Source organism: Agelaius tricolor, unplaced genomic scaffold (genome assembly GCF_023055355.1).
Source record: "Agelaius tricolor isolate 1412-34295 unplaced genomic scaffold, bAgeTri1.0.p SCAF_2, whole genome shotgun sequence".
NCBI classification, from domain to species: Eukaryota; Metazoa; Chordata; class Aves; order Passeriformes; family Icteridae; genus Agelaius; species Agelaius tricolor.
Genome location: NW_027269262.1, coordinates 52,782,866 through 52,798,377, shown reverse-complemented (window position 1 = coordinate 52,798,377; position 15,512 = coordinate 52,782,866). Strand labels below are relative to the sequence as shown.

Below are 15,512 nucleotides of genomic sequence, written 5' to 3'. Positions count from 1 at the left end.
ACAATCTCTGTAGTCTCCACTGAGGACAAATATAAAACTTCTCTATACCTAGCCTGAGGGCCATTCATTTTAGAATACAAGACTACTGTAGGATAAGACAAGAAGCTTGTAACCCAAGATTAATTCTACTTAGCTGGGAAGTCAATGAGATTACTCCAAGTGAAACATGCACCAAATGCCTGCTATACTGAGCTTTTAGTGCGCCAAGCTAATTTAGTGCTTTCCTAGTCACCACGGCCAAATAAATCAAATTTATAACTAGCACTGAAGAAAATGAGAAATGTTGTAACTTATTCCACAGAAAAATGGTTCCAGATATCACTGTAGATACGGAAACAGTAACTAACACATACTACATTGTCATCTTTCACAGACACAGCCTTTTCCATCTCATCCATATTTAGAGATATATAACCTCCTAGCTGGACTTCCTACAGAACTGCAAGAAACAGATGATGATTTTACCAAATGGAAAGGTGTCATTTTCACTATGGCAAATTAGAAAAAAACACATGTAGTGCATATGATAGCTTAAATAAAGAATATTTTTCTTTAATGAGATGCTATGTTTACATTTCAAATGCATTCAATCACATCATGCTAAATGCTTGAGTTAAAAAAGCTGCATGTTTTAAATACCTAGAACTTATCACTGTTGTAGTCTTCTGTAAGACATTACTACCATCCTATTTGTACAACAAATAAATTTTAAAAAAATGAAAGGAAATGAAAGTTCATGTAATATACAAGTTAAAACATTACAAGCTCTCTTAAAATTACCACCAAAACATAATACTTACATCCAGCCTTTCACAAGCAGATTTGCAAAGGACATCTGTGAATCTCTCGCACATAATGAGTATGGAGAATTCCCAGTATTCCCATTCATAAAAATGAACCTGTGACCATCTGTTGAATAATACTGCCATGGTCATTATACAGTGCTTGGCATAATTATTTGGTTTAATGAAGTTATTTTTATTGCCAAAATCTTTAAGTAAACTATCAATCCATTTTCATCCAAAGAATTCAAAATAAAAAAAAAAGATGAAAATTAAGAAAATATAAACTCTGAAGATAGATGGCAAAAGAAAAACACCATGAAATTAACAGTGAACTTCTAATTCCAAGTGGGTTTTTTTAAATAAAGAGGTGACAAGAGCAAGGTTCCTTCTGCTTTTCAGAGAGTTTCTATCCCTACTGGAGTATAGCAGTATTTTGGAGGTTTCATGAATGCCATTATATGCTCTTAAGAATAGTAATTTCATGTTTAGTTGATCTTAACACAGGAAGGACTTCTTCACCCATGTGACACAATGTTTGACTGTCTTCAGTAAAAACTCAAAGTCATCTTTCAAGCAGGAACGAAAGGAAACAATATAAACTAAAACATTAACTGGAGATGGGAGCAAAATACCTCCCCAAAAGAGCATCAGAAGCAAACTGTCATCCTCTGTGCTCTGATTTTACTGCTGCTCGGCAATTTTCTTTGTTATTTTTCTTTCCCACATCTTTTAAACTCAGAATGAAAAAATGGAGCACACAGATAAACCATTAATGCAGAAAACCACTTTCATTTGAGCTTAAATGCGTGACACGCTGAGAATGTTAAAAATTAAGTCATTATCAACAAAGACATGTAACACTTGGTTGCATTAAGCAACATCGTCCCAGATTTCTACTTGTTCCATAAATGTCAAGTCTACATTCTGAAACTCATGTAATGAAACATAACCTTTGAAATTTCACACATTATGGATCAGAAATGCAAAGCTATGGAATGCCTCCATTCTGCCATGTGAAAACACCGGCTATGATACACTGAGCAAAGTCTCTTGCACAAAATAAGTAACAACTCTACATCATGGTTATGGATCCCAAATTGACAAAGATGAAACAGACTTATGGTTTATCACTGATTCACTTAACACCACCACCAAATCCAGTCTTTGTCTTCTCTGTCACCCTCATTTTGTTTAGTAAAATTAAGAGCCTTTAATTCCCACATCTCAGTTAAATTAAAATTTCTCAGTGGCAACCTGTTTTACAGACAGACAGAGCAGTTAAACTAAAACAGTAAGCACCACAAATCATGAAGAGTAAACCCATTATTATTTCCTAGATGCCACTAATTCTTATATTAAACATAAATAAAGCACTCAGTCATAAGCATGCAACCATAAGACTAAAACACAATAAAGATGTCCTATGGAAACAACTACAAAGCACAAAATGCCATTTCCAAAGCAAATTAATTTACTTCCAACCATACTAGTACACTAAACATGTTCATGTGATGCCAAGAGTACACAGTTGGTCATCTGGAGATGAAAAGTAGTGTCAGAATCAGCAGGATGGAAGTTTGGAAACCTGGGGTTTATTTTGAAACAATTGCTAACACCTTCTCAAATAAGCATCTATTCTTGTCCCATGCCATCCTCCTACCTTGTGATAGTTACATCTGTATTTGGAATAAAAAATAATTTGTTCATTAGGTTTCAGTAGGGCTCAGGGGCTTTCAGTAGGGCTTTCTGTAGGACTATAGTACACATTAACACTGAACATTTACCTGTGTGCTAACTAACACTGAACTGAAGTGCTTGGACCTTTGTGGGGCAGAACAAGGAGATTTATCTGTTCACATGTGTGTCTGTACACCTGCAAGCTTACACTACTTTCTATGGGATTGCAACAATGCAGTCACAGCTACAGTTGCTGCAGATCACGACAGACTGCAGAGTAAATGCTTTTGGTGCTTTCCCAACCACAGAAAAAAGGACAAAAAACACATGTGATCTGTTCAATGTCTGTTTTGACTTGCATGTGAATGGGAATGATGATAGCATATGCATCAACACAGTGAAAGCTTTAGAACAAAGAGAAGAATTGGGTTTTTTTTAATGTTTTGTGTAGTATTAAATTAACAACATCCATCAGCTGAAAAGTGTTTTATGGGGAAATGGGTTCTTTGGCACAACAAAGCACATGTAGGTAAGGAAACAGTTTGTAGAAAGCAGTTTAAAAACAAATTAAAACAAAGATAGCAGTGTCAATACAAAATCTTAAAACAGTAATCAACACTTTCCATGATGTGTTGATTTTCAAGCACCCTCTGCACAGGGGCCAAAGCATACAGCACAGGCTTAATGGCTAGACTCTGCAGATCAAAAATCTTCTCATATTACCACTCAGAGAATTTACATTGCACCAATGTAAGCAGTGTAATGTCTTTCTGCCTGACATCCTGTTTCAGCCTGGGTACTCTTGCTTGCCCACACATCCTGAGCACACAGACTTCTGGGGACCTACCCAACAGCTCCTGGAACACCATTTGCAGATAACTGCTTGTCAACATTTTGTAGGAGGCTTTCTAGAGCTCTGAAGAGTTGTGAGCTGTTCCAAATCCTGCCTTTTCCTGAAAAGACCAACACTTTCTAGGATGCACTTCAAAAGCAAGGCATGATTCATTGACACCTGGATATAATTTCATGTTACAAACTATTCAAATCAGAAGCTGTTCCTTTCACATGGCCCAAAAGAAGATACTTAGATATTCACTGTCACTACAAGGAAAAATCACGTAACTCCAATGGAAAAGCTTAACTGGGACTCCAGTCTCTAGTGATTTTATTTTCATAAATACAACAGCAATGACCAATCCATCTGAAATAGTTCCCCAGGCTACTTAAGGGACAGGCTACTTACAGAAACACATGACAGGTAAATGCAATGCTTAGAACTAGGCTGCTATCTTCAGCTTGACTACCTGAGACTTGGAAAAAGCCACTGCATCTACAGAACAGAAGAGAACACTTTCAACCTATATTTGGGAAGAAGATTTCACTATGTTGCAGTGGCAGGTTTAAACAAAGGTAATGCTCATGCCAGGACATATTTTAAATGAGGGATACTGTCCGACATGGAGCTAGAGGGGCAACTACACTTCAACACCTAAAAGTGCTTTAAAATTCTTTAGTTATTTCTCAGACTAAGAAGTTCTCTAAAATACATTTATTAAAACAGAAAAGATGCAGGAGCCTGCTGTGCAAACACCCCTAGAGGAGAAACAAGCAGAACGCTCCAGCAACTGGGAGGCACTTATAACAAAAGCAGTAAAAAGCAGGGATTGTGTGGATTCCTGTCCCTTTCTTTCCATCACAGGGAAGGACTGAGGACCACGGGGATGACCCAGAAGAAAGTCTCACAAACATTGTCTTGGGTCTTACCAAAGCACTGTGTTGAGCAGCTGGTGTGTGCTGCCCATGCATAGGGACCTTTAGAGGGACATACCGTGCAGCCAGCCTTCGGGCAATGCATGTACTCCCTGAACAGCTTCTGCTGGAACTCTTGCTCTCCCAGCTTCTTTTCCCCCTTATGCAGTCTCCCTGCCATAGCTTCTCTGTCCTCTTCCCTAGACTTGTCTTGGCAATCAGAAAATCAGTTTAGTTTATCATCTTCAAACTTCCATTTTCCGGAATGCATTTTGTAAACTCCAATGTCCCTTCCCATGTCTCTCTAGAAGTCAAAAAGCAACATGTTTTCCTTCTTTTCCATTTGTTGTCAGGAAAATTTGTCAAGAATCATCACTTATGTTGCCAGACATCTGATCAAATTTTTCAGCTAGGGAGCCAGAATTCTCCAACTGTGGCATTGGTACGTTTGTTGCATCTGAAATGAAACATAAGAAGGTGGTTAAGAGAAACACTGAGCAACTGCACCAAACTCTCTATAACGAGGAATTCAGTACAAAAAATACCTCTCAGTTCACAGTGGATTTTCAGAGCCTTTCAGGAAGACACCCTGCATTTAAATTCTAAGTGATTAGGACAAAATCATAATGATCTCTTCTGTCACCTTTGCTTCTTTGGGGTGAGGAAGGGAAAGCAGGGCAGGCAAATGTATCAGGCTTATATTAGAGCATGTGAGGGAGCAGTTGCTCAAATGAGTCAAACGAGAGACACCACAGACAGACTCATAGTGGATTACTTCCTATGGACAGCAAAATGCTTCAAGATAACCTGCATCTGGCTGTAGTCAAGGAAAGAAGTCCTAACAGAATGAGTGCGGAGGGAGTAAGACTGGTGAGTTTGCTCTTCTCCCAAAGAAAGGTAAGCAGTGTGAGCTGAAGACAGGAAAGCAAATTCACACCACCCTCATGGGAGATCAGGATTTTACCTTCAGTGTCAACCTAGATACTTGGACACCTGTGTCCAAAAAAAAAGAAAAATAAACAAACATATCTTGATAAACTAGTTATATGAATTTGGGTAAATCAGGGCTAAATTACAGTGTTGACCATCTTGAAATTTAGTCTCTTGTAGGTTAGTTTCTAAATAAGAATTACATTGTGGTAGAAATGTCAGCCTGAAATATTATTTGGAGCTGGACACATCTAATGTCCTACAATTCAGAAGCAATATATGAGCTAAACCCTAACTTCCCCATTGCTCTATTACTGCTTGGGGCGTGACAGCATCCACAGGGAAAAAAAGGGTGTGGAGTTGCCATTTCTATCATAAGAATAAATCCTACAAATGTGTGCTTTCCTTCTCATTAAAAAACTGCATCTACCCACTTTATGAACTATATAGTGGCACATATATGAACCCAGCCACCAAGCATGCAGACAAAGCCCAAAGTTAAGGAAAACAAAACAAACCATGGCAGTGACATACCTTGTGTTGATTCCCTTATTTCCTGAGCTTCTCTCCTCCCAAACCCACTTGGCTGCTGTCTCTGGAGTTTCTGTCTCTACAAAGAGATCTGGATGCCCAGCACAGTCTCAGACATGTCCTGGTTCTGTATTCAGATCCTGAGTCTGAATGGAGTATCCTTCTCTTCTCCCAACAGAAAATTTATGGGTACCCTTCTTGGTGCTGATTCCAAAGTGCCAAAAGGGAGGCAGGATTTTCTTCCATGTCTGGGAGGTCTACTATCATCCCAGACACCATTAGAGCGCATCTTCAAGTTCTTTCTCCTCTCTTGGTACTGACCCAGGCACCACCTGGTACACTGACGGGCAAGGTGCTCTTACACTTGGCTATCAGAGTCCAACAGACACTAACACCACCTCAATGTCCTGGATATTCACACATTCTCAGTGTTACCTATGTGAGGCCAGTTTGCAGGTATGATCCTTTCTTCTGAGAAATGTTCCAAGAACATCTTGATAGATAAAGATAAATCTGTATACAGCGAAGACTTCCACAAAAAAGTATCACCTCAAGTCAATGGAACAGAAACTGGACCAGACAGAAGCATGTAGATACTATGCCATGACTTGATGTCCATACTGGAGTTAGCCTTGTCCAGAGCAAGAATAATGCACACAGTAGTGTGACCATGTACCACTGCTAGCAGATGCAGGAGTAGTTCAGTACTTTCCCAGGAAGAGGTCCTTACATGCCAAAACTCTCGAGTGTGAAAATGAGGTAAATCAGTATGGAACTGATCAGTACTGATAGGAAATCAGCGTGCCATAAGCCTTCTTTTCAAAGGTACAAGATCAGTAACAGCTGGGCACACATGCCCAAGCACTTCCAACAGCTCAAGGGAAACAGAAATCTGTAAAATCTGCCATCAGAAAGCCAAGCATAAAAGGCAGCTCTACACCATAGGCTCTTGTCTATACCCTCACGAACAGGAACTTGTTTGTGGGATATCACACTCAGACCAAAGTGTAAGCATTTTACAAGAGAAAACTGAAACTCTGTCAGAAATCAAAGGGAAGTACGAAACACACTCAGTGGTTTTAAAAACACTCAAAATCTCTTTCCCAACAAGGACACCATGGGAGGTGGTGAAGCTAGAAAGTTTCCAGACCAAAATGGCAGCCCAGCCTTTGAAAGGTGAGGACACAAGGGCTCATCTTTGACACAGAGCTTATGAAAATCCACTGCAACTGCAAACCTCCTTAGTCCCTGCAAAACACCCCGAATCCATTGCTACCTGAGAGAAGTCAAAACCAAGAGCCAGGGCCCAAAAATTCCATTTCCTCCATGCTCCTTGCAGAGCTCAAGAAAGGCAGCATTGTGAATAATTTGATTCATGAGAACATCCTGAAATGTGGGCTCTTGCAAGCCAAACAGGAGATTGCAACCTAAACCCAGGAATATATCTCCAGAATTCATTTAAAAAAGCAAATCATATGTAAATCCAGCACATAATAATTTAAAGAGAATTACATATGAGCAGTTAATAAGTAGATAAACAGTAGTGAAAATCTTCTATTTCCAGCTCAAATCTTCAAGCAGAACTGCACATTATCAACTTCCCTCTCACTTTATTTTTAGCGGTTACAAAACAAATACATACAAGATCAAAGTAATGTGAAGAACACACTGGTTTTAAATAAATTGAGTAGGAAACTGAAAACTGACTTGTAGGTTTTCATTCTTTGAAGACTGTTTTGCAGGAGATAAAAAGCAACAGCTAAGGAAGACCCCATTACAGTATATTATATACAGTATATATACATTTATATATTATAAGCACTTGCTGAGAGTATGATGATGGCTTATCCTCTGTTATTTTAGCATGGAATCAGGAAGTTTGTGTTGGTTGTAAGAGTGTTACATAGTGTGTCCAAAAGTTTCTTCTGTATTCAAAGGCCTGACAGGTTCTTAGTATGAATTTTAGGTACTATGCATCCATAAAAGTAATTGAAAGATTGGAAAGCGAAAGAAGAAATCTCTAACAGCAATTTTATAAATAGAATCACTGTTAAAGTTTATTCACCTCTACTACAATACCAAAACAAACCTGCAATGTATATATATGGCAGTAGCCAACATCTGAAATTTTAAGAGAAAGCAAAGCAAAAAATTACTATTCTACTATACAAATGCCAATTTGTCTCACATTGTGCATAGAGAAAACATTTTGCTGATAGCTGTAATGCTACTCTCATACTCTGAAGTACAGGATCTAATTACCATCAACTTAATTAAAAGTAATTTCTTTTTATCGATTACTTAACTTTCTGATGTTGCTTTAACCCTATTGCCTTAGGGAATGTTTTCAAAGATTCACATCAATGTTATGACTTTTTATATTAATTAAGCTATTCTGATTAATTTGCCCTTTTAAAATTATTCTCAATGCTACATATCTGCTAAATGACAAATGGTAGAGTTTAAACAATTACAGAAGTTCAAACATTTGTGGCTTTGCTCTTTTTATTCCCTTCTTTCCCCTTTGCCTACTCCCTCCACCCCTAGGGAAGTTCACAGATCCCAAAAGATCTGTATAGAAGACTTTCCAAGAAGTGTAAATTTTTCACAACTATCCTAATGGTTAGTGAGCTGTTTTGTGCCCACTGCTCAATTTTCCTGAACAAATACGTGTAATACCCCAATCTAATAATCCTTTTCAGTCCTCAAAGCCTCTAAATAGAACATAACCTTATGTGAATGATAAACATCTACTAATTTTATAGGATTTAAACTCAGCCTGCATGAAAAACTAATGTGTTTAGAGGAGATGTGCACAGGCTTTGCTTAACTTAAGCCTAAACAAAGAACTCAGCAATAAACTACCCCATGAAATACGAGATCTTCATTAAGCATAACTAGGAGAGCAGTTGTGAGAAAAATTACAACATCACCTCATTATCCTAACACTTTAGAAAAGTCTCAACTCCAAATGGAGAAGAGGTCATGATAGAGGTTTTTTGAATTCTAGCTTTTTAGTTTTCATTTTTCATTTTTCTGGCTGTAAGCTGAATTAATTTGGCAATGCTGGAAAATAATTTTCACATTATTATGCTTTCAGCTAATAGGCGACTTTGAATAATCAGCTGCTTTTGCAAGCTTTAATACTTATCATGGAACCTAAATCATCCAAAACCTAAGTTTTTTTAAAAAATAACCCAACCCCACTTTTATACCCTGTAGTAGCAAATTCAGTATGAAAAAAAAATAGTTAGCAGATCATAAAGAAAAACTGAACAAGTACACCTAGAGTGTTTCCTATCTGCAGCACTTCTTTCAAAGTTTTTTAAAAGTTATTATCAACCTCATAAAATTTTCAACACAAATGCTTACATAGGAAAAGCAGGCGTGTGATAATATAAAGAATTCTGCTTACTTGAAATTGACTTTAAGTGCTTAAAACCCCTTCAAACTCATGACAAATAGGATTGCAGCCTCGCTAAAAACATAGCAAAACCCCCAACAAAACGCCACTAAACATAACACTAAAAATCCTTAGGAGGCTCTTTAAATTCTGCTGACATCCCACTCACAGAGGAATGACAGAGATGCTAAAGGGAAGCCAACTGATGATCAGTCAATACAAGCTTACCTGTTTAAGTGCTTTCTTTGTGTGCTGCTGGAAGGAAGATACTAGCTTGCTTTGCACCGGTGCATTAGTAAGGCTTGAATCACGATTGGAAGACATTTCCTCAGATGTCTGCTTTGGGCAAACTTTATAAAAAGAAATAAAATATCAGAATACTGTTACGGGGGTTACCTTCCCTATTTCTTGGAGAGTCATAAGGATGGAAAAATAAACCAACACAAGCAAATGCCTCAAAAACAAAAAGCTTGCTGTAGAAAATTCAGCTGATCTTGAGGTCCACATTAGCTGAAAATCCAGCCATATTCTAAGAAAATGCACTGCTTCACTAATATTTGTACCACATCATACCCTTTCTATGCAGTTCAGAAGGCCTTGCATATTTTGCCTTTCAGGTCCTGAAAGGTAACTGAAATAGTTTAACAGATTTCACACAGTAACTAGATAAAAACTACCTTCCTCATCAACACATTTTAATGGATTATAAGATATCCAAATGAGCATTTATACAAGAGACACTGATGACCCCTGGATCTAAAAAGATTCATACGTATGTAACTTCATACCAGATTGTAATGCCTTCTTAGGAGCCAGACTCACCTACTTTACAAGTACCTCTTGGTAAAGCTAAGAACACACTTTGCTCTTTAATGGGTAGACTGGAATATCCTGCAAGATGAATTCTGGTCTCTCAGGTAATACATGCTGCTATACTTGTCAGGTAATACATGCTGCTGTACTTGTCAGCCTTCTAAATAATACATGCTTTAATTAACAAATACTACAGTACTTGCATTAAACAGCCTCTTGAATAAATGTTGCATGTGACACAGAAAAAAGTCGCTTGGTTAAAAATAAATGAAAATATGATTTTTTTTAACAGCTTTATTAAACAGATATGAAAGCTGTGAGAATAGCTGGAGGATCCTATTAGTCTTGGTGGTCAGCAAACTCAACCGAAAGGGTTGTAGAAACCTTTCCACTCTTAATGCCTTGCATTACTATTACTCTCACTAGTAACCTAAGAGTGCCCAGCTAAACCAGCATTAGCATGGATTCAGAAATGAAGCAGATTTTCTTCCATTCTACTCTGCTGACTCAGTCCAAGTCTGCCTTCCAGCAGCATTCAAAGCTGGTTTTTGTGTTGACATACCTTCTTTATAATGTTTTGCAGCAGTAAATGTTTTCCCAAGATTTGCCATACTTTGCACACCACCAGAATAGTCTGAATACACTCAAAGAGGCTGCACAGACGTGCCAGAAATAATGTAGCCCAGTGTTAATCTATTTTCTCTGCCCATCCTTCAGTGGGATGAGCAGACACCTGAAGTAGCTAAGTCCCGTGCCTTTAGCAATGTTTCTGAGGAGAAACATTGTAATGTTCTTTGATTTGTGTTTGTAAGCCAAAAAGACACAGACAATTTAGATATCAATAAGTAATGGCCATCACAAGATGCATGTGATATTAAACCTTTTTTTGCACTGAAAGAAAAAGTAATTAAAACTTACCTCAGTAAGAGAGAATACACTCTATGGCACAGCTATTGTGCCAAGATAACTCTCATATTAGATTAGAATTTTTCATTACCAGGTAAGAGAAATGCTATTTTATCACAAGATTTATAACTGATTTTTGTCTTTTTTTTTTCCTTATACTTGCAGGGTTTGTCAAAATACACAAAGAAGGTGCAACACAAAACAGGTTCTGAGTTTACAGAATCACCTGGTTTGGATCAATCTTTTCCACATGATTAGCAAAGCTTACTATCAAATAAGACAACGTAAAAGAGCTGCAAAGTGTCAGCAGAAAACAAACAATAGCTGCTTTATATAATCCAAATCACTGCAACAGCTAAGCTCCTGAAACAAAGAACACCTACATAAAAATAAAAATGTGACATTTCAAATCGCCCAGATTTTGTCTTCTCCTTCAAAGAAACTTTTTTTCACTGTCAAAGAGTAATTGAGAGTCAAAGAAGTGAAGAAGAAACCCCAGAAATAGCATGTGCACACAAACCCCAAAGTTAACAAGAGGAGAAGAGAACACATTCAAAAATCCCTAAAGAATGGAAACTGGTAAATTTAAGTGCCCCTCCTGAAACAGGAGAGATACAACGTGACCTGTCATGATAAACCTACTCCTGTTCCCCAGATTCACTGCAACTCCTATTACCTTCTTGTTGAAATGGGAAATTCAGATTTTCATAAAGGTGATCTAGGATATTATCCAGGAGTCTCCCCTACTTATTTTGGTGATAAAGCTCATCCTCAAGAGGTTTGACAACTATCTGATGATGCTCAACACCACAACCAAAAACATCAAAGTCATGATATAACAGGAATAAAAATAAGCATAGCTCTGTATTAATTTTTTACTTCCATTTATTTCTCTTTTAACAATAAACCTGGAGTTGTGACAGAATTTATATATATATATATATATATATATATACACTTTCAATTCCTATAATTACTTCAGTTTTGCATAAAATAATTTTGGTGTACTGGTTTATTTTGCCTCTGTTCCTTTGAATCTTTTAAAACAAAGCTAAACCAAGAAAGAGGGACTGTTCTAGTGAGTGGAACAACTGGAACTGAAACCCCCTGAAACAATAAGTTTCCATCACTGCAATCTCTCCTACAGATACAGAAAGAATACCTCACTTCAGGCTGGGTTCTTTAGTGCAACCCAAAACTAGTTTGTTCAGAGTTTTGAAAAAAATCCTGAGTTTTTCCTGTAGTTCATGATTAAAGAAATACATACATGAGGTTGAAATACGCTGCTTAAAATATTTTAAATGACACTGTGATTAGAGAAACTCAACCTAATTTATTTATAACAAATTATACTTCAATCATAAAACTTACTCTGTACATTCTATTTTTTTTTTCAGATACCTTGTAGCTTAAAATAGTAAGATAGTAGGAAACTATTTTAAATGTCACTTTTTATGTTTTAATTAAATTTCCATTTCCATTTAAAACCAGCTTGATAGAAAACATGGCTATGAACCTAACCCTCTAGTAAGTAAGAGATGCCATTGCCTATTTTCCAAAAGCAGAAGACACAAGCATTAAAAATCTAAATACATTGTGTTAAATTATACAATTGCTTAATAACTTATAGAGTCTACTGATTTTATTAGCAAAAAATAATACTAAAATTGACATACAAGCTTTATTTAGAAGATAATCAAGATATTGTTAAAAAACAATAATTGTTTTTTCTGTATGAAATGAAATACAAATATGAGACACTGAATAAATTTAATCTTTAAAACATCTTCTGCTACTTAGCAATTTAAATCAATCTGTGCCAAAGTGTGACTGCATTAAAATGCATGTGACCACATGAAATTGTCATTATTTCTTAATTTCTACGGATAAAGTCCAACTGTTTTTCTCTGAATGGGTCAGACATAAAGAAAGGGAAAAATATGACAGAAAGATACATAAGTGAAGTCACTATTGATGATCCTAGTGAAAAACCCAATGCCTTAAGAACAAAACAGACATTTTTCCTATGGAAACCAAAGATCACAGTAAAAGAAAAACAAATTTAAAGTGTTCTTTGTACATATATACAACTTTGGAAAGCTGCAACCACTTTTTCCATAAGCACTGAAGATCCATGAATATTATCAGATCCATGTTCACTTGAAAATCTGTATCAGAAAAGAATGCTAAAAATAAACCGGGTGCTGGGGAGGGGGGAAAAAACGCCCTGAGAGAATGTGACAGATAGAGGGAAAATATTTGGGTAGCAAATAAAGACGATTCACCATTATTGCTACAGGAGAAAAAGGAAACAAGAGTGGTTTTAAGCCTACAGGAGGCATTTCCATTTAGTGGAGAATAATTAGGCTCCATTCTTTAAATCGGCTTCCTCAAGGGCCAGGACCGAGTGAAGGAATAAAGAAAAAGCAACTATTAAGCTGTAAACTGTTAGGTTATGAGCTGGAAGAGCAGCTGGGTTTCTGAAGATAAGACCTCCTTAGTGAGTGTTCAGAGACTGTTAACATGAACGATAGAATTAGAATTATGTAGCAAAAAGAGTATGTTAAAAATGTTTTTGGCAAACTCCATTTAAAATAACCTCTTCCATTTTTCCAATACTAGTTTTGTTAATTATTATGAAAGGCTTTAATTTATAAAAATAAGCAATGCTGTCTTTAAATTTCAAATTTTACAGGCTATCTCCATTATTTTTATTACCTTTTACCTTCCCCACCCAATAAATGACACCCATGTAAAACATATTAGAACACATGTTTCTTCAAAGAAACAATTTTTTGAGGAACACAACAAAAAATTATTGTCTCCTTGTCACTGAAAGTTATTAGGAATAACTGTAAACAGATTTATGTAACTAGATGGACAGAGAAATTCCTGCCCAGTAAAGGGCTTATTTTCCCAAAATAAACAGCACAATTAATTTCTACTTCAGTCAGATCATCTTGATTTAAAATCAAACCAGCAAAATCAACAGCAGTCCACTTCCCTTTTTTTTAAAGTAACCACAGCAGATGAGAAGGATTGTTTACTAATGGCCACATTACAAAACATAAATTAATATTGTTGCCATATGCTAAAGACTAGAGTCTACCTCAAGCATAAAATGTATGCACACACTCTGGAGATATGAAATTTCAGAGAGAACTCCCTCAGGAAAACATACACACAATAGCTCTCCCTAAAATATCCATAAAATTCAATATTTTCTTTGGGTGACACAGACCTATACTTGTATTGACATAAATAGTTGCACTTTGCCAGCACAGATGTATCGAGTAATTCACCTCCATCACTCTTTGATCTCTAGAGCCCAACTTGCCAAAACTGAACAATTCAGAACTTGGCTGTTGCCATCAGCTCTTGAAAATGAAAACCAGTTTGGGAGTTAGTTAATTGTATGAGTTTGCCAAAGCAAGCAAAAACAGATGTATACATCAAGAGTACTACAGTGACTGCAATATTCTTTCTGAAAAGCAATACTAGCACTGTGAATTAATAAATAGTATTGAATAGTATCTTTTGGAAAAAGACATCAAATACCACATCAGCTTTGTAGCTTGCACTGAATCCCATCTTTTAGTAGCATGTTTTTGAGCCCAAACATTTCACAAAACTTAGAAAACTGTGAATCCTTATTCCAAAGCAAGTCAAAATTTTCCCCTGAAAATATACAGCCTGTCATCACTAAGCCACCAATTTCTTAGACCTCATTAACTAATGTACAGAAAAAAAACCAAACAGATGAGAAACATCCTCAAACTTCACAGTATCTTCTCTTATTCTTATGACTCCCTTCAAGAAGTAATGAAACAAAAGAAATTAAGCTCAATCTCAGGTACCATATTTTCATTTTATAGTTGCAGGAAGATGAAAGAAAAATACACCAAAAAAATCTAAGCAAAGTGAAAAACTTCTCTTGCTGATGTGTCACCCAAAATGCTATGTTTGAGCTGCTACTTCATTGCTGCTCTTCTGCTTTTAGAAGAATCTATCTCACATCCAGATGTTGCCACGTGTCACAAACATTTTCAGTAGAATCATCCAATATTATTCCCAAGAGACAAGATGCTAACAGTAAAAGGTTTCACTGAATCACCAGGAATTCCATTCCTGGAAAGGAACTGAATGTCCAAATGGGGACTCAGGTTTCAAACAGTGGTGAATATATACTCTTTGCTATAGAGTTATCCTAGGGCTTCCTAGTCTAAAAAGCACAAGGCGTTCAAAAGCACAGTAGCTACAAAGCAAAATTTCAGGATTCAGCATGAACATAATCCTCTGCTGTCCATCATTTTGTCAGCTATCTCTAAGAAAATTACCTAAGGAATTAACCTAAGGAATTAATTCTGCCATTTCATGTTCATAGTTGAACAACATACAGCTCTAGGAAGTGCTGAAAACCAAAGTGTTTCAAGAGGAGACACACGTTGCTGGTGTTTGGGCACACATGAGAAGCCCTGTTGGGGCTGAGGTGGGGAGGGAAGTCACGCTGTAGCAGGAATTGCTGTGTCCTCCACACGTACATCATTGTGCATTCCATTGGCTTGCACGAAGACCATTTTTAATCAACTGTGCTACGTGGCTGATGGATTAGCCCTGGCTTCAGAAACCCTAGGGACAAATGCTTTTTGAGAACTGAACATCCTATTGATGGGCAAAAGGATATTATAGTCATCATTTTCCCAGGCAACAGTAATTGG

At 36.8% G+C, this 15,512-nt stretch overlaps 1 protein-coding gene across 6 annotated transcripts in view; it reads right to left on the bottom strand.

Annotated features, from left to right (window-relative positions):
- ASXL3 (ASXL transcriptional regulator 3) overlaps positions 1-15,512 on the bottom strand; it is a 128,117-nt gene that overhangs the window by 49,196 nt on the left and 63,409 nt on the right. For 4 of the 6 annotated variants that reach the window (XM_071418849.1, XM_071418872.1, XM_071418863.1 and 1 more), the window contains one exon: positions 9,304-9,425. In XM_071418849.1, coding sequence (XP_071274950.1) covers positions 9,304-9,425 — 122 coding nt within the window. The other 2 variants (XM_071418888.1, XM_071418880.1) reach the window with 2 other exon arrangements.